Below are 24440 nucleotides of genomic sequence, written 5' to 3' on the forward strand. Positions count from 1 at the left end.
GTCTTCATTCGAACCCACACAATAGACGCTGCTTCACCCCGTCACTGTGTGTAATGTGCGTGAGTCCTGCGTGTGCGTGTACGGAAACACACTGAAGACAGCGTGCTCATGGAAATATGTGTTTCAATATTTTATTCCTGCTATACTTATAATTCTGATACCTTGATTTCTAACTTCTGTATTCTAACTTCTATATTCTTATGACTTTTGTGAGTCTTAATAAATATAATCATTTTTATGGGTTGAGTTTCTTTTTGCCTATTATGAGTACTACAGTAAGCATTTATGATTGATCTGAGATCCTGAAACACATGTGTGTGGTTAAAGAAAAGGGCTTGTAACCAGGAGGTCCCCGGTTCAAATGCCACCTCAGCCATTGACTCATTGTGTGACCCTGAGCAAGTCACTTAACCTCCTTGTGCTCCGTCTTTCGGGTGAGACGCAGTTGTAAGTGACTCTGCAGCTGATGCATAGTTCACACACCCTAATCTCTGTAAGTCACCTTGGATAAAGGCGTCTGCTAAATAAACAAATAATAATAATAATACGATAACACAAATCATTTTAATTTCAAAAATTATAAAAACATGACTACTGTTCTACATAACCTATTTTTAAACTACATGTGAATGTTGCATTCCATTTATATGGCTTACCTGTAAAATAACAGGGGTTTTCAATCAAACATAAACAGCTATGGTGACGTCACCAGCACATTATGCAAATGAGTACCATGGAAGGTTCGAACCTTCCTTCGGTAACGTGTTCCGAACCTTCGAAGGTGAAAATGTACCCTTCGTTACAGCCGTACTTGTTTTTTAGTTTTCGTGTCTTAGTGTTGATGTCGGTATCTGCATGCCCACCTTTGCCTACCAATTTATACAAAAACAAAGCAGATTTTATATTTCAATGTTTAGATTGCATGGGTTTTTAAAATGCACAAAGGGAGAAAGTGTGTGCTACATAGGCCAGCTCTTTTGCACAGTACTGTATTGTGTGTATTTGCATGCTGTGTGTGTGTATGGCAGGTGTTCCTAATGTTTTGGCCAGCTCTTTTGCACAGTGCTGTATTGTGTGTATTTGCATGCTGTGTGTGTGTATGGCAGGTGTTCCTAATGTTTTGGCCAGCTCTTTTGCACAGTGCTGTATTGTGTGTATTTGCATGCTGTGTGTATGACAGGTGTTCCTAATGTTTTGGCCAGCTCTTTTGCACAGTGCTGTATTGTGTGTATTTGCATGCTGTGTGTGTATGGCAGGTGTTCCTAATGTTTTGGCCAGCTCTTTTGCACAGTGCTGTATTGTGTGTATTTGCATGCTGTGTGTGTAAGGCAGGTGTTCCTAATGTTTTGGCCAGCTCTTTTGCACAGTGCTGTATTGTGTGTATTTGCATGCTGTGTGTATGACAGGTGTTCCTAATGTTTTGGCCAGCTCTTTTGCACAGTGCTGTATTGTGTGTGTTTGCATGCTGTGTGTGTATGGCAGGTGTTCCTAATGTTTTGGCCGGCTCTTTTGCACAGTGCTGTATTGTGTGTATTTGCATGCTGTGTGTGTATGGCAGGTGTTCCTAATTTTTTGGCCAGCTCTTTTGCACAGTGCTGTATTGTGTGTATTTGCATGCTGTGTGTGTATGGCAGGTGTTCCTAATGTTTTGGCCAGCTCTTTTGCACAGTGCTGTATTGTGTGTATTTGCATGCTGTGTGTGTATGACAGGTGTTCCTAATGTTTTGGCCAGCTCTTTTGCACAGTGCTGTATTGTGTGTGTTTGCATGCTGTGTGTGTATGGCAGGTGTTCCTAATGTTTTGGCCGGCTCTTTTGCACAGTGCTGTATTGTGTGTATTTGCATGCTGTGTGTGTATGGCAGGTGTTCCTAATTTTTTGGCCAGCTCTTTTGCACAGTGCTGTATTGTGTGTATTTGCATGCTGTGTGTGTATGGCAGGTGTTCCTAATGTTTTGGCCAGCTCTTTTGCACAGTGCTGTATTGTGTGTATTTGCATGCTGTGTGTGTATGGCAGGTGTTCCTAATGTTTTGGCCAGCTCTTTTGCACAGTGCTGTATTGTGTGTATTTGCATGCTGTGTGTATGGCAGGTGTTCCTAATTTTTTGGCCAGCTCTTTTGCACAGTGCTGTATTGTGTGTATTTGCATGCTGTGTGTGTATGGCAGGTGTTCCTAATGTTTTGGCCAGCTCTTTTGCACAGTGCTGTATTGTGTGTGTTTGCATGCTGTGTGTGTATGACAGGTGTTCCTAATGTTTTGGCCAGCTCTTTTGCACAGTGCTGTATTGTGTGTATTTGCATGCTGTGTGTATGGCAGGTGTTCCTAATGTTTTGGCCAGCTCTTTTGCACAGTGCTGTATTGTGTGTATTTGCATGCTGTGTGTATGGCAGGTGTTCCTAATTTTTTGGCCAGCTCTTTTGCACAGTGCTGTATTGTGTGTATTTGCATGCTGTGTGTGTATGGCAGGTGTTCCTAATGTTTTGGCCAGCTCTTTTGCACAGTGCTGTATTGTGTGTGTTTGCATGCTGTGTGTGTATGACAGGTGTTCCTAATGTTTTGGCCAGCTCTTTTGCACAGTGCTGTATTGTGTGTATTTGCATGCTGTGTGTATGGCAGGTGTTCCTAATGTTTTGGCCAGCTCTTTTGCACAGTGCTGTATTGTGTGTATTTGCATGCTGTGTGTGTAAGGCAGGTGTTCCTAATGTTTTGGCCAGCTCTTTTGCACAGTGCTGTATTGTGTTGTATTTGCATGCTGTGTGTGTATGGCAGGTGTTCCTAATGTTTTGGCCAGCTCTTTTGCACAGTGCTGTATTGTGTGTATTTGCATGCTGTGTGTGTATGGCAGGTGTTCCTAATGTTTTGGCCAGCCATACATAAAGTATCTCAAAGCACTGTACAGTACATAGCAGAAAAAGAGAACAAACAATACATTTTCACAGATACAACTGCCACAATCAGACCATTTACTATTATTATTATTATTATTATTATTATTATTATTATTATTATTATTACTATTATTATTATTATTATTATTTATTTGTTTACAAAGATAGGGTTTACTGAGTTTATTTCTCTCAATCTTGAAGTTCATCTGAACACCATTAACACACAGCTTACTAATCATGCTAACAGAAACCCTTCTTACTGATTAAAACAGCTTGTTATTCTCATTCCGATGCAGTTTATTATGTTAGGAAGAGTTACACAGATATAAGTTGGAATTACAACAAGCTATGTTTAAAAGCTAGTTCAAAGGGACATTTTAAAAGAGAAATCAATTATAATGCTATAAAACTTATAGGAATGTACTTTATAATGGAACAGCTTCAGAACTGTGTTTAATATTGAGGGATCTGTGTCATCTGTAGACAGTCACCAGAGTTCACAGTTTTTATATTAAGACTGGAATTTTTGAGTGCGGGTGAATGAACACACACTCACATTCTGCCTAAACTTTCACAACTTGCATTTGTGTCTTTTAAGAGAACCAGAGGCCATAAAAGACTTCCCACAGCGACTGCAGTGATAAGGTTTCTCTCCTGTGTGGAATCGCTGGTGCATTTTCAAACCTCCTATCCATCTGAAACTCTTTCCACAGTCATGGCAGTGATGTGGTTTCTCTCCTGTGTGAATTTGCTGGTGTATCTGCAAAGTGCCAGACTGGCTGAAACTCTTCCCACAGTCAGCACAGACATATGGTTTCTCTCCAGTGTGAATTCTCTGGTGTCTTTTCAAGTTGTCTATCTGTCTGAAACTCTTCCCACAGTCATTACAGGTATGTGGTTTCTCGCCTGTGTGAATTAACTGGTGGTTTTTAAGATGTGCCAGCAGATTGAAAATTTTCCCACATTTACTACACAGATGCGGTTTATCTCCTGTGTGAATTCGCTGGTGTATTTTCAAAGTACCAGACTGACTGAAACTCTTCCCACAATCAGCACAGACATGTTGTTTCTCTCCAGTGTGGATTCGCTGGTGGAGTTTCAGGTTTTGTAAATGTCTGAAACTCTTACCACAGTCAGCGCAGACATATGGTTTCTCTCCAGTGTGAATTCGCTGGTGTCTTTTCAAGTTGCCAGACTGACTGAAACTCTTCCCACAGTCAGCACAGACATGTCGTTTCTCTCCAGTGTGGATTCGCTGGTGAAGTTTCAGGTTTTGTAAACGTCTGAAACTCTTACCACAGTCAGAACAGGTATATGGTTTCTCTCCAGTGTGAATTATCTGGTGTCTTTTCAAGTTGCCTGACTGACTGAATCTTTTCCCACAGTCAACACAGACATGTCTTTTCTCTCCTGTGTGGATTCGCTGGTGAAGTTTCAGGGTTTGTAACTGACTGAAACTCTTTCCACATTCTGTACAGGACAGAGAGTCCTGCAAGCTGCTTGTTTTAAAATGGTTACCCTCCTCATTGACATGGACAGGGTCTACTTCAGGAAGCTCCTCTTGAATAAGAACTGATTCTAGTACAGGACTCTCCTCTTTAATATGGACCAATTCTAGTTCAGGTCTCTCCTCTTCAATATGGACTGATTCTAGCACAGGACTCTCCTCTTTAATATGGACTGATTCTAGTACAGGACTCTCCTCTTTAATATGGACTGATTCTAGTACAGGACTCTCCTCTTTAATATGGACTGCTTCTAGTTCAGGACTCTCCTCTTTAATATTGACTGATTCTAGTACAGGACTCTCCTCTTTAATATGGACTGATTCTAGTACAGGACTCTCCTCTTTAATATGGACTGCTTCTAGTACAGGACTCTCCTCTTTAATATGGACTGCTTCTAGTTCAGGACTCTCCTGTTTAATATGGACTGATTCTAGTACAGGACTCTCCTCTTTAATATGGACTGATTCTAGTACAGGACTCTCCTGTTTAATATGGACTGATTCTAGTACAGGACTCTCCTCATTAACATGGACAGGCTCCATCGTTGAATCTTCTCTTTCACAAGGATCATCCAGTATTGTCTTCTGAACTAACACCCTAACAAAAAAACAACATAAAATACAATCAGTTACAATCTATTCCTTAGATTCTATGAACTTGCCTTACCAGTTCCAGACTCCATTCATTACCATGTTCACAAATGTGCTGTACTGAGTGAGATGAAGGAGATTTTCTATAACAAGGAGGAAGGAGAGATGGACCAAAATCGCTGAAACACAGACAGCATTTCTTTTACACAAGACAAAAGGTTATTGTTGAAAATAAACATGAATATAAAGTGTGTAAACTTCCATTCCCATGTAAACCCCCACATTAGATTTGTTTAAACAGTTCTGCCTGCCAGCATCATGCAGAGCTCCTTGAAACTAAAGCATGGATCTGAAAGGTCTCTACATGCAACGACAGAAATAAAGATCACTCCACACCACTAGTTTGATTTCCAGTTTCTATAACTTATATCAGACTTGTGTTCAGCATTAAATAAACTGATATGACCAGAAACACACAATCAAAAACAGAGAGGTGAAGCTGCATGGCGGGCCTGCAGAGTGAAAAAAAGCAGTCGGCTGACGGCACACGCTTCGGAGGACAGCGTGTGTTCGTCATCGCCACTCCCGAGTCAGCGCAGGGGTGGTAGCAGCGAGCTGAGGTTGAAAAAATACAAATGGATATATAAAATTGGGAGAAAAATTGGGTATAATTAATTGGCAACTACTAAATTAAAAAATAATAATAATAATAATGAGATCATGTACAGTACAGAAGAATAAAGGACAATAAGTGGATAAATAGAATCAATACCGCGATGCCTGGAGGTTTAAATAGAAAGGAATAGTAGATCGTTACATCATTAACTATGCAGGAAATGACATCACAAACACATTCATAGATTTAAATAGAAATAAGTGAGTGTAGTCACCACGGCATCAAAAGCCTATAAGCACCTCCACTGTTTGTTTTCAAACACACTTTCCCTTGAAAAAATTTTAAACATACCCAAACGTTGGGAAGATGGCTCTTTTGAGCAAAAACACTGGTCTAGTTTGTATTTTCTTTGCTGGTCTGTCTTTAATTATTATATTTTACTCAATTTAACGTTTTTAAACACAAAAAAGTCCCAATGGTGAAAGACCTACAAGCATCAGATGCATGTAACTCTACTCATGAATGTGTTCTGTAGAAACAACAACCCTTTACCCAAGACATGCAGTCAAACAACACACACATGAAATAAACATGCAGGCAGCTTTTCACAAATTGCAAACAAACTAAACATTCCAGTAAAAGGCTAGGGGTGTGCCGATTCATCAATCCCTCATATTTTTCTTGATGATAGATTATTGATACAGTGACCCCTTGTGGCAATGCGCCCCGCCCCTGTGTGCATTTGTGTGTTTTGTGTTGTATGTTGCGTGTGTTAATGTTGGTGTATAGATTGGTACACAGGATATAAACAGGTCTGTGTTTCACGTGTATTTAAAAAGTGTAGATTTGTATTTAGGCACGAGGAGAGCACAAATCACTTCACGTGCTGGTTAAATGTAATATGTGAGCACGGGGTTGCACAGAATTAATTCACGTGCTGGGATTCAAGTGAATAATTAATTAGTAATTGAATCCCAGCACAATAGTATATATAGACGCACATTTCTTGCACTCAGGGTTGGGTGTTCGGAAGAGGAGAACGGGTGAGAGAGAAAGGAGTTAAAATAAGTGATAAGAATAATTATAAGTGTTTTGTACTCACCGTGTTTGTTTGTCTCCGTGCACCGTTTGTTAAGTGTTTAGTCGTTTTGTCTGTCTGTTTATTTTGGCGTCAAGTGCCGTGTCCTGTTTTGTATTCCATTGTTCAAACCTTTTATTTGTTAATAAACGCTGAGTGCAGCCATTGCACTCAGCTCATCATCACCACCGTCTCTGTCTGTGTATTCCTGTCTGGTCTGACGCCACCCACTCTGGCCGTCTTTGTGACACCCCTGTATCGGGACAGTTTTTTTTTTTTTAAGTAAAATTTGACCTACTAACATAAACATGAGCATTGATGTGTGCCTACACTGATAATTAGATAATATTATGTATTACCTTGTACTCTAGCAGCCTCAGCTACCAGTCTTTGTGTGGGGGTTCTGAAAAATATCGCGTCCTACATCCCCACATGTTGCTACAACTGTTTAAATAACGTACCTGTCATTTTTATTTTCATTGTTAACATCCTGACAACTTTTTACACTTATAACTTTAGAGTCTGTTTTCAAAATGTCCGCTCTAGTGCCCTGGGGTTTGAGATCTGTCGTCTAAATCACTGCAGGATGAGCTATTAAAAAAAAAAAAAAACATAACAAGTGCTCTGGCTTTTCTGTTCCGTACCACATTATTATTATGTGTTTATTTAGCAGACGCCTTTATCCAAATCGACGTACAGAGACTAGGGTGTGTGAACTATGCATCCGCTGCAAAGTCACTTACAATTACGTCTCACCCGAAAGACGGAGCACAAGGAGGTTAAGTGACTTGCTCAGGGTCACACAATGAGTCAGTGGCTGAGGTGGGATTTGAACCGGGGACCTCCTGGATACAAACCCTTTTATTTAACCACTGGATTCACAGGATCGTTATTGCTGTGTTACCTGTTTGACAATGTGGGCAATAACCCTGACACTATCAGGGCACTAGAGCGGACGTTTTGAAAAGAGCTTTGAAACAGACATTAGAGTGTAAAATGTTGTCAGGATGTTAACAATGAAAATAAAAATTACTGAGCCTGGAGCCCGTTTCATAAAAGCGATTAGTGCTGAACCGCAGTCTTGGGCACCTCGCAGATTAATATGTGGGTTTCATAAAACTTTAGACGTCGGGATTTTGACGTCATTACGCAGCTTCACAGACACATTTAAGCGGTACTGTAGCTGGGATACCTATTCAGTAAAAACAGGACTTCAATGCAACCCAAATAAGTCACAATAATACACAGCGCCCCCCCTCCCCCTCCCCCCCTTTCCAGGGTCCAAGCTTCACTGCAGTACAGAGCTGAGAAATAACATGAAAACTGACAGAGAAACTTAAACAAATCCACACTTCCAAATAAAAACTAGTGGGAAATGCTTTCCTAGAGCAGGACTGAGGCGTGCACTGACAGTGCGAGTCATAAACACACAGGCAGCGTTTCTCTCTGTATGTTTCTAATGCATGGCTGGTATTTGCACAGCGCGTACATTAGCCTCGCACAGAAGCGCATCGGTTCAGTGTTCAGGACTGTCGAGTCTGGAGGACCCTGAAAATAATAATTTTTAAAAAATGTTTTGTTTTGTTTGTTTATGTGGTGGTGGTGGCGGCGCGCGCGAACGCAAACAGTCCCGTGCAGGGCTGAGGGCTCGAGCTGTTATTTTTATTTAATTTTTTTTAATGTTGAAATGTTGGTTATTAATTGAACAGAAATGTTGTTTTTGTTTGTTTTTCCCGGAGGCAGCGCCTTCTCGGTGGGCCTGCGTGTGTGTCTGTGTGATACAATTACTATTTTCGACCACAGAATAATACCCTCTTTCTTAAAATATTATTACATGAAGCAAATTGTTTTCAGTACAGCTAATCAAATATAAATATCGGTACCGGTTAATAAATGGAATAATAATTTATATTTAAAATCTTACTCGTTAATTCAGCCTCTCCAGCCTCCTCTCTCTCCTTCAGGGAAAAATATTGTGAGGGACCGAAGCGAAAACAAACCCGCCCCCTCTCTCGCCTGCCATTGGCTGCGGGGTCATTCTGAACCGAGGAGTCCTCCGGTGATTGGACGCGCTGGGATACTCCTAACCAATAAGGGATCAGCTCTCTTGCAGTTACCGTAAAATCATGAAAACAGGCGCATTTTTATACTCGGGTACCGTTATGTGTATAATAATAATAATAATAATAATAATAATAATAATAATAATAATAATAATAATAATAATAATAATAATAATAATAATAAATGTGGTGATATATGAAAACAGGAGATGAATTTATGTATTTAAAACAAGCACACAGATCAGTTTTATTAATTATATTATATAAATGCATAACAGTAACCAGCTGATCTGTCAGTTAATAAAATTATAAAAATTACACATGGCTAATAATACATTGTATCAATGTAATGTATAATACAAACACATGAGTTAAATCACTCATTTAAATTACAGTATTAACTTTGCACATACCGTTTGGAGATTTAATAATCCACGCAAATACTGGCTGCAGAAAAACGACACAGCGCCGGAGTAACAAATCTGTGTGCAGTTTCACAGTCAATACGATTGCATGGCTGCGTGTTTAATACATTGTTCCACTAGACTTCAGTTTAACAGTATTTTTGCTTCAGTCTAATCAATCGTGGGAAACCACTGAATCTACAATTGGATAAGAGCTTCTACAGAAACTACAATATTATTCCCGAGTGAATGTTTGCTACATTCTACCAGAGTTCAGCTTTCTGTGCAGAACTAGTTCATCAGAAACTAGATTGATGACTTTCCAGTTAGTTTACATTCCCCATTCTAGTTCCAGGCAGGCAGAACATTGCTTAAATTACTGTCTTTACTATATTCTACACTCTGGAAGAATGTAGTAAACTAACACATACACCAAGAAGAAGGGATTATATTGTAACGTCAAACTGAACAGGATTCTGGGTCTCTGTCTGTCTGTCTGCTTGTCTGTCTGTAGTATAAGCAAACTGCAGTTCTTCATATCCAGGCAACTGAAAAAAGTGCTGCTCTTAAAAGGACTAAAATAATCAGAATGGAAACTACAGCTCCCAGCATGCCTCTGCACTGGCAGCTACAGGAATGGATGATGGGAGCTGTAGTTCTTTACACAGGCATCTGTTAAGATGATGGAACACAAAGCCAATTTGTGGCTGAAACTTGGTTTCAGGAGACTAGGTTTCAGGCCACTGCCCAGCACACCAGGGGAGACTTGAGGAGACTAGTGGCGCCAAATCAGCCAATCAAAAGCCCACTTTTAAAAGAGAGAAAATAATTTAGATTATTTAATTAATGGGGAATGTAAACTAACTGGAAAGCCATCAATCTAGTTTCTGATGAACTAGTTCTGCACAGAAAGCTGAACTCTGGTAGAATGTAGCAAACATTCACTCAGGAATAATATTGTAGTTTCTGTAGAAGCTCTTATCCAACTGTAGATTCAGTGGTTTCCCACGATTGATTAGACTGAAGCAAAAATACTGTTAAACTGTAGTCTAGTGGAACAATGTATTAAACATGCACCTATGCAATCATATTGACTGTGAAACTGCACACAGATCTGTTACACCGGCGCTGTGTCGTTTTCCTGCAGCCAGTACTTACGTGGAGTCCTGGCGCCATCTACTGGGAGACGTGAGAATAGCAGGGAGAGGCTTTGTCATTCATTTCAATGGCTCTACAAAAGGTTCATCAGTCTTTTGGGTAATGCCCCTCCTTCCTGACTTGTATCTCGCATTGATTCGTTCTGAATACTAGTTTAAACCCTCCCCAAATTACTAGACGCTGGGAGGAGGGTCTTTTTGCTCGCGAGATTTAAAGCTATATGTCACAGTTCCATCATATTTACACTCTCGTGGAATTTACAGAATAAAAAAAATTTGTGTCGAAATGTAAAGAGACTCAGAAACACGCACAGAAACCCAAGATGAACGTGCCCGTGACCAGAAGGATTTTGTGGTGGAAGACAGACAGGACAGCAAAGACGGTACGACTGAAGCGTGCAAACACAGTCGAGTTTACACATACTGTGACAGGAAGAAAAAAAAAAGAAAATAACCGAAAACAATCATTTTATACAGTATATAAAAAGCAGAATCACCGGGAAAAAATAAAAACAAAACTCGAAAATAGCTTTTTAAAAAAAAGCACTAAAAATGAAATGGATAAAAACCGAAAAACACTACTTATGTGTTTTGTATTGTAGCGTGCATGTTGGGGGGGGGGGGGTAAGGGTTGGGGGCTGGCTAGTGATGCAATGTGAAATATGAGCCTAAACCAGCCCCTTCTAGACTACAGAACTAAAGAACTGTAGTTCTTTATACCAAAGAACTACAGCTCCCGTCATCCCTCGCATCGCCTCTGGGAATTGAGCCCCGGCGCGTCCAATCATCGGGAGGCTCCTCGGTTCAGCGTGGCCTCGCAGCCAATGGGAGGCGAGAGAGGGGGCGGGTTTGTTTTTCCGCTTCGCAATATCGTTTTTTAACCCGGAGGGAGAGAGGGGAGGCCGAAGCTGAATTAACGAGTAAGTTTTTAATTATAAAATATTTTTTATTCCTAACCGGTGCTGAAAACACCTGTGACAGTATTTTAAGAAAGAGGTTCCTCATTTCTGTGGTCGATAATAATAATTGTATCACACACACACACAGGCCCACCGAGGCCAGGGGGTACAGTGAAAAAAAAAAAAAAAAATAAATAAATAAAAACATTTCAGGTCAATTAATATCAAACATTTTGACATTTTTAAAAACAAGTACCAGCTGCAGCTCTCAGGCTTGTGCGGGGCAGGTCTTGTTTGCCGCCCCGCCGCTACATAAACAAAGCCAAGCCGGTGCGTTTTTGTTTCCGTTTTTGTTTCCGTTTTGGTGTGAGGTTGCGCTCCACTCCGCTCCAGACTCTCCAGTCCTGCGCACTGAACCGACGCGCTGCCAAAAACACTCTCCATTTATTTGTGAAACTGAAATACAGTGAGAGACGCTGCCTGCGTGTTTGTGACTCGCAGGGGCAGCACACGCCTCAGTCCTGCTCTGTGATCTCCACTGGGTTTTTATTTGGAAGTGTGGATTTGTTGAGTAAGTCGCTCTGTCGGTTTTCATGTTGTTTCTCAGCTCTACTCAAAGTTCATTGATACAGAGGGTATAAAAGGGATATCATATTCCAATGGGAATACACAATAAAGGTACTGTCCAGATATTATATAATGTGCTACTTATTAAAATCTATCAATTTAAACAGTGCATGCTTTGAATTGTTTTGGGGGAAGAATGCTTTTCACTTCGTTTTTTGTGTTTCACTATTGAGCTTATTGCTTCACTAAAAAGCCATTTGCAACGATTCACAATCGCAGGCACCTCACAAATACAAAACTGGCCTTCATAAAACTTTCGCTGGGCTGTGACATCACAGATTCACACCAGAAACCAGGTAAAACATTCTGATGACAATATGAGCTTGTCTCTGTATCTCTGTAACCCCCACACACCAACCCACACCCTCACCCCCCCCCCCCCCCAAAACCAAACCCTCATCCCCCCCCCCCGACACACACGCACACCCCCACACACCTGTATTTTTGGTTCTTGCTAAAATTATATATATATATATATATATAATATGATGTATTTAAATATTTCTATTTTAAATAACAAGTCTTCCAATACTCAATCTGTTTCAATGCATCACATCTGCAGTGTGGAGTAGTGGTTAGGGCTCTGGACTCTTGACCGGAGGGTTGTGGGTTCAATCCCCAGTGGAGGACACTGCTGTTGTACCCTTGAGCAAGGTACTTTACCTCGATTGCTCCAGTAAAAACCCAACTGTATAAATGGGTAATTGTATGTGAAATAATGTATAATGTGATATCTTGTAACAATTGTAAGTCGCCCTGGATAAGGGCGTCTGCTAAGAAATAAATAATAATAATAATAATAATAATAATCTGTATCAAAGAACAGGAAAGCATATTGAGAGAAGGATCATGCATGGATTATCTATATCAATATCTCAGTGTAGTGACACTCTTCACACTGTTTGATTTCTACCTGCTGACCTGTTGCTGTTGCTTTAAGGTGCCTGTTTACCTGGGAAGAAACAAGACTGCCAGAGCCGTGCTGCAGATATCCTGCTGACAATCCCTGAAGTGAGTTTCTTATTCTTTTACTCTTCAGTCCTGATTCAGCTTCACCGCTCTGTGTTTGATTGTGTGTTTCTGGTCGTATCAGTTTATTTAATACTGAACACAAGTCTGATCTAAGCTATAGAGATTGAGAATCACAGTAGTGGTGTGGAGTGATCTTTATTTCTCTCATTGCATGTAGAGACCTTTCAGATTCATGCTTTAGTTTCAAGGAGCTCTACATGATGCTGGCAGGCAGAACTGTTTAAACAAATCTAATGTGGGGGTTTACATGGGAATGGAAGTTTACACACTTTATATTCATGTTTATTGCATCTCTTGCCTGGTTAGTTCTGTGGGTGCTTACAAGCACCAATAAGTATACATGCAAATCTTTCAGAGCACTAAAAATAAACTTCATTATCAAATCTGTCAAACTTTTCAACAGTAACCTTTGTCTTCTGTGAAAGAAATGCTGTCATTTTCTAAGCAGTATTCCTGAGGATCTTATGCTTGAGTGGTTACATGTGTGGGTGCTTTTTATACATGTTTGAATATTTCTCTGCTCAGAACTGTCTTTGTTTGTAACCAGGAGGTCCCCGGTTCAAATCCCACCTCAGCCACTGACTCATAGTGTGACCCTGAGGAAGTCATTTAACCTCCTTGTGCTCCGTCTTTCGGGTGAGACGTAATTGTAAGTGACTCTGCAGCTGATGCATAGTTCACACACCCGAGTCTCTGTAAGTTGCTTTGGATAAAGGCGTCTGCTAAATAAACAAATAATAATAATAATATACGTAGATGGCTTGCACTATTTTTGTTGTCTTCTTTTCAACAAAAAAAAATAGCAAAATTCACATTTAAAGAGGATTTACTAAGCCATGGCAAAATCATTTTGTTTCCTGCATCAGCCTAATTACAGAAGAACCCGCTTGATGTCAGGATAGCTGTGCCAGCATAATTCATGATGTAAACCAAGTGTCGCGTCTGCCTATGACGGCACATTACGAGCACAAGAAGAAAAAAAAGAACTAACAGTGAATCAAGAGCAGCGTTTAAATACTGTCAATTCTTTACCTTAAACCAAATGCAGGTAGTTTAGGACAAATACGTTTTGTGTCATAACTGGAAGGAAGCAGTTTGTGTCATTATCTGATGAGAGCTATCAGTTAGGCTTTGCACTTAGTATTTTTTTTCTGTATTGTTCCTGAGGATCTTCTGCTTGAGTGGTTACATGTGTGGGTGCTTTTTATACATGTTTGAATATTTCTCTGTTTAGAACTGTCTTTGTTTCTGTGATTTTTGGTCCATCTCTCCTTCCTCCTTGTTATAGAAAATCTCCTTCATCTCACTCAGTGCAGCACATTTGTGAACATGGTAATGAATGGAGTCTGGAGCTGGAAAGGCAAGTTCATAGAATATAAGAAAGAGATTGTAACAGATTGTGTTTTTTCTTTTTAGGAAATTTGTTCAGAAGACAAAATTGGATTATCCTTCTGAAAGAGAAGATTCAACGATGGAGCCTGTCCATATTAAACAGGAGAGTCCTGTACTAGAATCAGTCCATATTAAAGAGGAGAGTACTGTACTAGAATCAGTCCATATTAAACAGGAGAGTCCTTTACTAGAATCAGTCCATATTAAACAGGAGAGTGCTGAACTAGAATCAGTCCATATTGAAGTGGAGAGTCCTGTCATAATGTCAGTCCTTATTGAAGAGGCAAGTCCTGTACTAGAATCAGTCCATATTGAAAGGGGTATTCTCAATTCTAAACCCTTAAGCAGCTTGCAGGGCTCTCTCCCCTGTCCTGGATGTGGGAAAGGTTTTAATCCTGAAGGGAACCCTGGCGGCACTATATCCTGCACAGGATGTGGGATAAGTTTTTGTCAGTTACAAAACATGAAACTTTACCAGCTTATCCCCACTGGAGAGAAGCGATTTTTCTGTACTGAATGTAGGAAGAGTTTCAGCCGGATAAGCAACTTGAAACTGCACCAGCAAATCCACACAGGAGAGAAACGACATGTCTGTGCTGACTGTGGGAAGAGTTTCAGACAGTCAAGCGACTTGAAATCCCACCAGCGAATCCACACTGGAGAGAAACCATATGTCTGCGCTGACTGTGGGAAGTGTTTCAGAAATTTACGAAACCTGAAACTTCACCAGCTAGTTCACACAGGAGAGAAACGACATCACTGTAATGACTGTGGCAAGAGTTTCAGTCGGGTAGAAAAATTGAAAATACACAGGCGAATTCACACAGGCGAGAGACCTCATGTCTGTGCTGACTGCGGGAACAGTTTCAGTCAGTCCGGCACTTTGAAAAGACACCAGCAAATTCACACAGGAGAGAAGCCACATCACTGTCCCTGCTGCGGGAAGAGTTTCAGCCGGATAAGCATCTTGAAATTGCACCAGCAGATCCACACAGGAGAGAAACAGTATGTCTGTGCTGACTGTGGGAAGAATTTCAGACATTTACAAAACCTCAAACTTCACCAGCGAATCCACACTGGAGAGAAACCGTATGTCTGTGCTGACTGTGGGAAGAGTTTTACTGCTTCAGCTTCTCTTAAAAAACACAAATGCAAGTTGTGAAAGTTTAGGCAGAATGTGAGTGTGTGTTCATTCACCCGCACTCAGAAATCCCAGTCGTTTTAAACAGCAGCTTAATATAGAAACTGTGAGAACTCTGAGTGTCTACAGATGACGCAGATCCATCAATATTCAAGACACTGTTGTGAAGCCGTTACATTATAAAGCACTTTCCTATGTTTTATATCATTAATATCATTGACTGACCCTTTAAACTAGTTTTAAAACACAGCCTGCTGTCTTTCCAGCTGATATCTGTGTAACTCTTCCTAACATCATAAACTGCATCGGAATGAGAATAACAAGCTGTTTTAATCAGTAAGAAGGGTTTGTATTACCATGATTAGTAAGCTGTGTGTTAATCGTGTTCAACTTCAAGATTGAGAGAAATAATCTGAGTAAACCCGATCTGTGTGACACTGAATTCATTTCATGAAGTGTCTGAAGAGACCAGAAGACTCTGCCAGTGTGTTTTATGAGGGACACCAATTACAAAACACTGGCCTTGTTTTATGATTACGTTTCAGTTCTATTGTAACGTTATGCTTGAGTTTTTAAATGTTGGATTTCACTTCCAGTGACACATAAACCCAGAATCTGAAAGAGAAGGAGTCGCTGCAGTAAATATCAATGCATGACATCTGTATCAAAGAACAGGAAAGCATCTAAACAATAGAGTTCAATGTAGAATGGAATGTGGGTGTTTGGAACTAATAAATGGTAAACGTTGTTCAGATTTGAAACATGGTCTGGTCCCATCCTTATAGCGTAACAAAGCAGTTAATTCCATGTTGACCTGAATCCACAAACCTTATAGGCTGCAGAGTTAACCTGTAGTGTAAAGAGACAGGGCGGTACACCTGCCATACACACACAGCATGCAAATACACACAATACAGCACTGTGCAAAAGAGCTGGCCAAAACATTAGGAACACCTGCCATACATACACAGCATGCAAATACACACAATACAGCACTGTGCAAAAGAGCTGGCCAAAACATTAGGAACACCTGCCATACACACACAGCATGCAAATACACACAATACAGCACTGTGCAAAAGAGCTGGCCAAAAAAAGTCCTATCTCTTTGCATTGGAGTCCAATAAAAAGGTTCATCCGTTGGTCTAAAGGAATTTGGGGAGTTTTTGATTTGACCCAAATCTGAACGGTGAACCCACCTGGTTTTTCGATTGCCCCATAACTCCGGAACCCTGGGGCAATGCCTTCGACCCTGGTCTGTGCTGATGCACGAGAGTCTCAGCTAAACGGAGATGCCCCCCGACCTTATACGGTACCCCCCTCCGAACAGCGGGTGTATAAGTGGACCTTGTATGCAGTCCACCAAGTGGCACACAAGCAACTAAAAGGCGTACAGCCGTGCATACATTATCCTCACATATCAGGGATACTCTGGTGTGAATCGTAGCTTCCTAGAGTGCTCAGAAGTATTATCTGCATGCTTTTTAAAGTAGCTGCATTTGAAAACAATTTAAATTTTGTTTTTTTAAAGCATAACGATCGATATCCCCATTCTATGCTTGAATTGAAAAAACAAGATACAAAAGAAATGATTTTGATTTTAACGGTCAATTTGGCCAAAAAAAATTAAATGTCAAAGAGCAGCATTCTACATATTTTTTAGTGAAACTAAATCTATTTATTAATATTATTATTTGTTTATTTAGCAGACGCCTTTATCCAAGGCGACTTACAGAGACTAGGGTGTGTGAACTATGCATCAGCTGCAGAGTCACTTACAACTATGTCTCACCTGAAAGACGGAGCACAAGGAGGTTAAGTGACTTGCTCAGGGTCACACAATGAGTCAGTGGCTGAGGTGGGATTTGAACCGGGGATCTCCTGGTTACAAGCCCGTTTCTTTAACCACTGGACCACACAGCCTCCTATGGTAGGTCAACACAATCACAATATTGGGGATGATTCCACCTCATCTGAGGAAGGTTACACAGAACCCATCCAGTGTTCCTTCAAACAGAAAGGAGCCTCTTATCCAACTCAATCAACAGCTATACACAAACATGTCCAGACAACAACACCAATACAAAACACACATGAGCAAACAGACTAAATCAAGTGTGGTGCAGCAGATGTGAAATGGAAAGGAGTTTAAAAAGAACAAATAAACCGCTGTAGCCTAACTTATCATTCATGTATTACTGTAGAGCAACGAGACAAACAGAAGCACGCATATGGAACCTGCCAGGCTCCAACATGGACTGGCAAACATCTACACCTGGAGAATCCCCATTACCCATAACTGTATATACACCATTGGGATTGTTTCTATTTGTAACTTATATCAGTTCAGACAGCAAGGCAATGAATCAAATCCCCCTCCATCCTAACCTATCTTCAGAAGCTCTCTCCCCATGGCCAGACTTCATCTGTGGCAGACACCACTGTGCCCCTAAACAGTATCATTTTTCCTTTTTAGCATTTATTTAATCTAAAAATATATATTCAACACTCAAGTCAGCCCCTCTTTATATTTATTATTCTGGTTAGAGTTTGTCTTGCAGCATTTTAATAAGAATGCATGAAGGGACCAGGCAACAAACCCTCAGAACAACTGCAGTGTAACACAGCCTTTCCTGCATTTAAAAAGAATGGTATATCATGTGCACAGTTTTTCAAGAAGTGTTTTCTCGGTTTATTTTGGATTCATGACATACAAGGAAAACCCAACATATAAAAATGAATATTTCAGTTAGAGTAATTTCTTTTTATAATATATTTTTTGTAAAGCAGAATATGTGGCTAATGCGTCCAATGAGTTGAACGCTTCAATTGTGTGTCTTTGTACTTTCTGTGTCCCCTAGATGTGAACTAAAATAAAACACTTAACATTTTTTTAAATTATTTTAATTAAAATTCAAAAGGGATATTTTCACGTTGTGAACCTTTGGCATTCGTTCTCAGGTTACCGATAGAAATATTTTTTTCAATGGCAGCGATTGATATATTGCTCCAGTTTTTAATAGCGTGTTTTAGATTCTTACATACTGCTGTGGGAGAAAGCACTGGGGATCACTTAGATAATGTAATTAATAAGTGTGCTGAATGCCTACAGTAGGAGAATAGTGGTTTCAGTTTGTCAATACTGCACGGTTCTCCTACTGTAGGCATTAGACAAAGTAATTAGGAGGCTGTGTGGTCTAGTGGTTAAAGAAAAGGGCTTGTAAGCAGGAGGTTCCCGGTTCAAATCCCACCTCAGCCACTGACTCATTGTGTGACCCTGAGCAAGTCACTTCACCTCCTTGTGCTCCGTCTTTCGGGTGAGACGTAGTTGTAAGTGACTCTGCAGCTGATGCATAGTTCACACACCCTAGACTCTGTAAGTCACCTTGGATAAAGGCATCTGCTAAATAATAATTTGAGAAGGCTGAATATCATTTACAAATTTCCATGACTTGTCTCCAGTTCTGCTTTGATTTTTGTGTCTGACCAAATTTCTATTAGAGCTTCATTTACTTGCACTGTCTATGTAGTTTAGAGTCACCAGATCTCCTGGGTGAAAAACTGATGCCATAGCAACTCTGAAGCTGTTAAAAGATAATAACACAATAAGAGTTTACAAATTAACCATCAGGTGCATTTATTGCAGATCATAACAGCAGTTTTGTTGTTTTATATTCATATTAAATGCATAAAACAAGAAAATGCATCAGCTGTTACCATGTAAACATGAGATTACACACAATCACAATGATTCAACAAATAATCCATCAGAATGGTTATTTTATTTTTGAATGGCGCTAAAAGAAAGGTGATACAATAGTTTTTAAAGTGATATTCTCTCGCTTCTGTATACGTATATAACATAATTGTATTCGTGTTTTATTGCTGACTATATATATTTATATTTGTATGTGTTTCTTATCATGTAAAGCGCTTTGTGGCGAGTCTTGAACAAAGAAGACTACGCGGTGATCTGATTCAAACATTCAAAATCCTAAAAGGTATAGACAATGTCGACCCTGGGGACTTTTTTTACCTAAAAATAGAAACAAGGACCAGGGGTCACAAATGAAGATTAGATAAAGGGGCATTCAGAACAGAAAATAGGAGGCACTTTTTTACACAGAGAATTGTGAGGGTCTGGAACCAACTCCCCAGTAATGTTGTTGAAGCTGACACCCTGGGATCCTTCAAGAAGCTGCTTGATGAGATTCTGGGATCAATAAGCTACTAACAACCAAACGAGCAAGATGGGCTGAATGGCCTCCTCTTGTTTGCAAACTTTCTTATGTTCTTATGTGTGTGAACTGACAGAAACTGTACAGATTTCTCATTTTTGGACAGTCCACTGGTGATCGAAGATTTCCGAACTGTGAATCTCTTCCCCCACTCAGAGCAGTGATGAGGTTTCTCTCCTGTGTGAATGCGCTGGTGGCTTTTGAGGCACAATAAACGACTGAATCTCTTCCCACTCTGTGCAGTGATAAGGTTTCGGACCTGTGAGAATGCAACTGTGTCTTTTAAGGTGCCATAAATGACTGAATCTCTTCCCACAGTCATTACAGTGATAAGGTTTCTCTCCTGTGTGAATGCGCTGGTGTCTTTTAAGATTTTGTAACAGCGCGAAACACCTCCCACACTCAGTGCAGTGATAAGGTTTCTCTCCTGTGTGAATGCGCTGGTGTCTTTTCAGGTCTGCTGAACGACTGAAACTCCTCCCACACTCAGTGCAGTGATAAGGTTTCTCTCCCGTGTGAACACGCTGGTGGATTTTAAGCTGTGATAAAGGAGTCCATCCTGTGATATTTCCTTTAGCAGCTGGAGAAAAAAAGAGAGACCAAGGTTATTGTACAGCATTCGTAAACCCCTTTCACACTGGCAGTCCTACCTGGGTCACAATCCAGGTAGTGTGAAACCACGTACCTGGGTCGTACCCGGGTTAACCTGGGTCCCAGCGACCCCCCTCAGGATGTGGGTTGACATGCTTTGACCAGGGGTTGGTTGTACTAAAAGTATAAGATCAGGTTTACATGCAAGTGCTGTATTGAAATGTTTCTTCTGGTGACACTTAGCAACCTGACTGGATTTGGCATCACCCATTGATGAGTCATGTGATCCCAGCACCACTATAAAGCTGTGGGAGCAGCACAACTGCAAACAGTCTACCAGAAACAGGGAAAGGCAAAGATCTAACAGCATTTGAAAGAGGCATGATAGTGGGTGCACATCTAGCAGGGTCACAGCAGCAAGGACAGTTATGTTGCAAGCCATTGGCATAGTGGTTGGGCAGCCTCCCTTGCTTAAATGGAGGTGGAATGATCAAAATAGGAATCTTCAGCACACTTCAGTGCTTAGTAACCAGTTTCTGCAAGGTTAACAGGCAGCTCAATGTTTCTTGTTTTGTAGAATTACCTCTAAATCCCAGTTCACATTCAGGTGGACAATCATCACACAGGCTGGATCCCAGCGTGTTGTTCTCCTCAAGTGTACAGACATTATTTTCAGCAGGAACTTCCTCTGCGATGGGGACACATTCCTGTTCTATGAATTCCTCTTTAATAGGAACACATTCCAGTCGAGGGACCTCTTCATCTTTAACACATGTCAGCTCTGTAACCTGCTTTAGACTTGCACACCACTCCTGGTCAAAGGACTCTTCTTGTTTGTAAACTGCTTCTATCCTTGGACCCTCCTGTGCTTCAGATTTAGGTACAGCACGGCTCTCTTTGGGATCTGTGTGAAAGAAAATTGTACAAAATTATAACTCTTACTAACTTGCCAGCCCCTTGTCAGAATTCTACGGAGAGGTCATTGGGTCATTCCGATGGAACAATTTATGAGGGTGTGTTTTTTTTTTTTTTTTATCAAGAAAAAGGCCAGCCCTGCAGGTGTGTGCTTGAGCTCACTGGGCACCTGGCCTGTAGATACAAATCATGAATTATGGCCTCTACAGAAAACCCATTTAAATCTTAAACAAGGTGGGATTTACAAACATAGACCAGTTATTTGTTATAGTCTGGAGAATTAATTGGACTGGTATAAATTAGGACAGTACTTTGGAACAGCACTCAAAAGCACTTTAAAAGTGTCTTAAGATACATTCTAACCAAGACCTCGCCAATAAAATTGACAAAGTGATTTAAAGAGGTGGAATGAACAAGCTATGCCATCAAAAAAAAAAAAAAAAACAACCTTACCTTGCAATAATCCCTGGTTCTCGTTCCTCTGAAAGTCTTGTTCATTGCAGTCGGGGTTCATGTTTCTGAGAGGTTGTTTAATGTCTGCATCTGCAGCGTTCATGCATTCCCGCACTGCTTTCAACTCGCTCTCTGATATTTCCAATCTCAGCTTCAGACTTTCATTCTCTTTCTCCTTTCCAGCCATTTCCATTCGGAATTCAGTGAATTTGCCGCCGACAACTTTTGTGATTTGGCACAAGACGGTGTCTACAGCCGCTTTCACTGCGTGCTCGATGGTAGAGGCGAGCTCGTCTTGAAAGAACGACACGGAGACGCTGACGTCCATCTTCACTGACTGTTAGTGTAGCAGGAATCCTCTTTGCTTTTAATTTCGTTTTTACTTGAGAATTAACATTCACATAACACCAGCACTTCCTTTTATGGCGCGATACAGAAAGACATCAAACAACAGACTCGTTTTACTTAACAAGGAGCAGCATAATCTTTATTTCAGAGCTCAACGCAGGTAATAAACGAACACAAACATATATATATATATATATATATATATATATATATATATATATATATATATATAACTCACCGGGAAACAATTTAATTCAACCTAAATACTCTAAACAACAGGCAATAAAATCCTGTAAAATCTGCAGCGCCGTCTCTCCCCCACCATAATGAAATGAAAGCGTCACTAGTAGGCGTGTTTAGCTGGAACCGTCGCGTATTATTGGCTGAAAGAAACACCTCAAACCCAATTTGCGAATCTGATTGGCTGCCCTCCCTGTTGTCGGAGGGAAGGGCGGGGATCGCGATGAGAAGAGGCGGGTATGAAACTGGATGCCGGAGTCCGCCATGTTGGCTCCGACCGCGCTGTGTTTTTATCACGAAATGTCCTTCCGTGGATCCGGAATGGCGCCGGTTTCGTCTCTCTGGAATTTCGACTATTCCAACCAGAAACTACTAGTGTCGCTATCATTTCGTGAGGTTGCTGTTTTGTTAATGTTGGGAGAGACAGACACGAGTCAGCCGCTGTTGATTTTGTATCACATACTGTTTTAAAACATTCGGTTGTGTTAAAATATCTCCAAATGCTTTATATGTGTATATTTGTTCGTTTATTGTCTGCATCGAGTTTTGAAACAAATAACCAATTTTTTTTCTGTTTTATTTAATAACTCAGAGAGAGTGGCGCGCAAAAGTTTCTCCTTGCAAAGTAAGAGAAGTTTGTTTTCTTTCTTTATCGCACCAGGAGAAGCGCTTTTATATAATTCACCAGAAACACAACACTAAATTAAAAGCAAAGATAATTCCTGCTAAACGAGTCTCAAATTAAACTGAGTGAAGATGGACGTCAGCGTCTCCGTGTCGTTCTTTCAAGACGAGCTCGCCTCTACCATCGAGCACGCAGTGAAAGCGGCTGTAGACACCGTCTTGTGCCAAATCACAAAAGTTGTCGGCGGCAAATTCACTGAATTCCGAATGGAAATGGCTGGAAAGGAGAAAGAGAATGAAAGTCTGAAGCTGAGATTGGAAATATCAGAGAGCGAGTTGAAAGCAGTGCGGGAATGCATGAACGCTGCAGATGCAGACATTAAACAACCTCTCAGAAACATGAACCCCGACTGCAATGAACAAGACTTTCAGAGGATCGAGAACCAGGGATTATTTCAAGGTAAGGTTGTTTTATTTTTTTAAGCAATTGCTTGTTTATTCCGCCTCTTTAAATCACTTTTTAGTCCATTTGATTGATGAGGTCTTAAGTTAGAAACGATCTCAAGACGCTTTTAAAGTGTTTATTATGAGTGTTATTACTGAGTACTGCTCTGATTTACCAGTTCAATTAATTCTCCAAATTAATTAGTCTGCAAATCCCACCTAATTCAGATGTAAGCGCGTCTTCAGCAAACTGTGAAGCTCTGTCACACGAGCAACCTTTGTTGATGGCAACAATACTGGTAAATCATGACCAGTCTCATTAAGAGACTTGCATTGGGATTAGTCAATAGACAATAAAGGCAGTACTGGTCTATAATGCTAAATCTTGACCAGTCTAATTAGGAGACTTCAATGGCTGCCCTTCAGGTTACAGGGATATCTTGTATGGAGTAAACTGTGAGTAGCAAATTACACAAGCCTATAGTCCCATTGAGACTTTAACAAACTCTATTGCAGAGGATCAGGATAATGGTTGGCTGTATGGTCCAGTGGTTAAAGAAAAGGGCTTGTAACCAGGAGGTCCCCGGTTCAAATCCCACCTCTGACTCATTGTGTGACCCTGAGCAAGTCACTTAACCTCCTTGTGCTCCATCTTTCGGGTGAGACGTAGTTGTAAGTGACTCTGCAGCTGATGCATAGTTCACACACCCTAGTCTTTGTAAGTCGCCTTGGATAAAGACGTCTGCTAAATAAACTAATAATAATAATAATAATTTGTGATCTTTGATATCAATACGCAGCAGCAAATTGGGGTTGACAAAACCCAAACATTCACAATATTACAGTTACAGAAACACAGGTTCAAGTTCACTGATTCAGTAATACAGTCTGTTTGTCAGGACTCGGCTCTAAACAGGTCCTCACCCTCACACAGCCACACAGGCTTGTTTACTCAGGGCTTTCATACCCACCTTCTCACAGTAAATCACACACAGCTGTCTCAGGTTAGCTGATCACTCAAACCAGGGCTTTTCAGGTAGCTAAATCTGGTGAATTAACTGAGTTAAGGCCAGGGTATCGATATTTATGACTGCAACTCTATGAAAGTCAGTGGAGTTAATTCATAAGTAGTGATACCCTCTGCCTTAACTCCGTTAATAAACCAGATTTTTAACTACCACTTGTAAGACAAAT

General features: G+C 40.6%; 6 protein-coding genes across 15 annotated transcripts in view; 3 read left to right on the forward strand and 3 right to left on the reverse strand.

The window, feature by feature from the left end:
* LOC117967216 (zinc finger protein 436-like) overlaps positions 1 to 24440 on the forward strand; it is a 151352-nt gene that overhangs the window by 123117 nt on the left and 3795 nt on the right. Inside the window, exon 1 of the mRNA XM_059017665.1 lies at positions 22393 to 23262. Within this exon, the coding sequence (XP_058873648.1) occupies positions 22935 to 23262 (328 nt within the window). The 5' untranslated portion in view covers positions 22393 to 22934. Of the gene's footprint in view, positions 23263 to 24440 lie in introns of the transcript that reaches the window.
* The window catches only part of LOC117407669 (zinc finger protein 436-like), a 179206-nt gene that overhangs the window by 102825 nt on the left and 51941 nt on the right, over positions 1 to 24440 (reverse strand). The window lies entirely within an intron of this gene.
* The window catches only part of LOC131696672 (zinc finger protein OZF-like), a 164056-nt gene that overhangs the window by 16367 nt on the left and 123249 nt on the right, over positions 1 to 24440 (forward strand). The gene's annotated exons all lie outside the window — the stretch shown is intronic.
* On the reverse strand, positions 563 to 8743 carry LOC131724840 (zinc finger protein 501-like). 3 transcript variants are annotated; one of them, XM_059017763.1, is made up of 3 exons: positions 8603 to 8743; positions 6703 to 6931; positions 563 to 4991 (listed from the first exon to the last, which is right to left on the reverse strand). In XM_059017763.1, exon 3 carries the CDS (start codon positions 4934 to 4936, stop codon positions 3458 to 3460), a length of 1479 nt encoding a protein of 492 aa, XP_058873746.1. In that variant the 5' UTR covers positions 4937 to 4991; positions 6703 to 6931; positions 8603 to 8743; the 3' UTR covers positions 563 to 3457. The 3 variants fall into 3 exon arrangements, with proteins under 3 accessions (XP_058873746.1, XP_058873745.1, XP_058873744.1); XM_059017762.1 differs by having other exon boundaries at positions 563 to 6931; XM_059017761.1 differs by lacking the exon at positions 6703 to 6931 and having other exon boundaries at positions 8603 to 8742.
* On the forward strand, positions 10454 to 15684 carry LOC117407716 (zinc finger protein 239-like). Of its 6 annotated transcripts, none has more exons than XM_034919013.2 (3): positions 10454 to 10685; positions 12769 to 12839; positions 14277 to 15684. In XM_034919013.2, the coding sequence occupies exon 3, from the start codon at positions 14332 to 14334 to the stop codon at positions 15412 to 15414; it is 1083 nt and encodes a 360-aa protein (XP_034774904.2). In that variant the 5' UTR covers positions 10454 to 10685; positions 12769 to 12839; positions 14277 to 14331; the 3' UTR covers positions 15415 to 15684. The 6 variants fall into 6 exon arrangements, with proteins under 6 accessions (XP_034774904.2, XP_034774898.2, XP_058873813.1 ...); XM_034919007.2 differs by lacking the exon at positions 10454 to 10685 and adding an exon at positions 11047 to 11222; XM_059017830.1 differs by lacking the exon at positions 10454 to 10685 and adding an exon at positions 11273 to 11772.
* LOC131724862 (zinc finger protein 300-like) lies at positions 18330 to 22117 on the reverse strand. Its single transcript, XM_059017836.1, has 3 exons — positions 21591 to 22117; positions 20806 to 21126; positions 18330 to 20211 (listed from the first exon to the last, which is right to left on the reverse strand). Exons 1-3 carry the CDS (start codon positions 21916 to 21918, stop codon positions 19784 to 19786), a joined length of 1077 nt encoding a protein of 358 aa, XP_058873819.1. The 5' UTR covers positions 21919 to 22117; the 3' UTR covers positions 18330 to 19783.

This window comes from Acipenser ruthenus, chromosome 57, assembly GCF_902713425.1.
Source record: "Acipenser ruthenus chromosome 57, fAciRut3.2 maternal haplotype, whole genome shotgun sequence".
NCBI lineage: Eukaryota > Metazoa > Chordata > Actinopteri > Acipenseriformes > Acipenseridae > Acipenser > Acipenser ruthenus.

What these genes read in the sequence shown, in the direction of transcription:
- LOC131724840 (XM_059017763.1), bottom strand. Translation starts at nt 4,936, where the DNA reads ATGGAGCCTGTCCATGTTAATGAGGAGAGTCCTGTACTAGAATCAGTC.
- LOC131724862 (XM_059017836.1), bottom strand. Translation starts at nt 21,918, where the DNA reads ATGGACGTCAGCGTCTCCGTGTCGTTCTTTCAAGACGAGCTCGCCTCT. An exon ending in GAACCAGGGATTATTGCAAG is followed by an intron (nt 21,127 to 21,590) that starts GTAAGGTTGTTT and finishes TCTTTCACACAG; the next exon opens with ATCCCAAAGAGAGCCGTGCT. An exon ending in ATGTGAACTGGGATTTAGAG is followed by an intron (nt 20,212 to 20,805) that starts GTAATTCTACAA and finishes TTTTTTCTCCAG; the next exon opens with CTGCTAAAGGAAATATCACA.
- LOC117407716 (XM_034919013.2), top strand. Translation starts at nt 14,332, where the DNA reads ATGGAGCCTGTCCATATTAAACAGGAGAGTCCTGTACTAGAATCAGTC.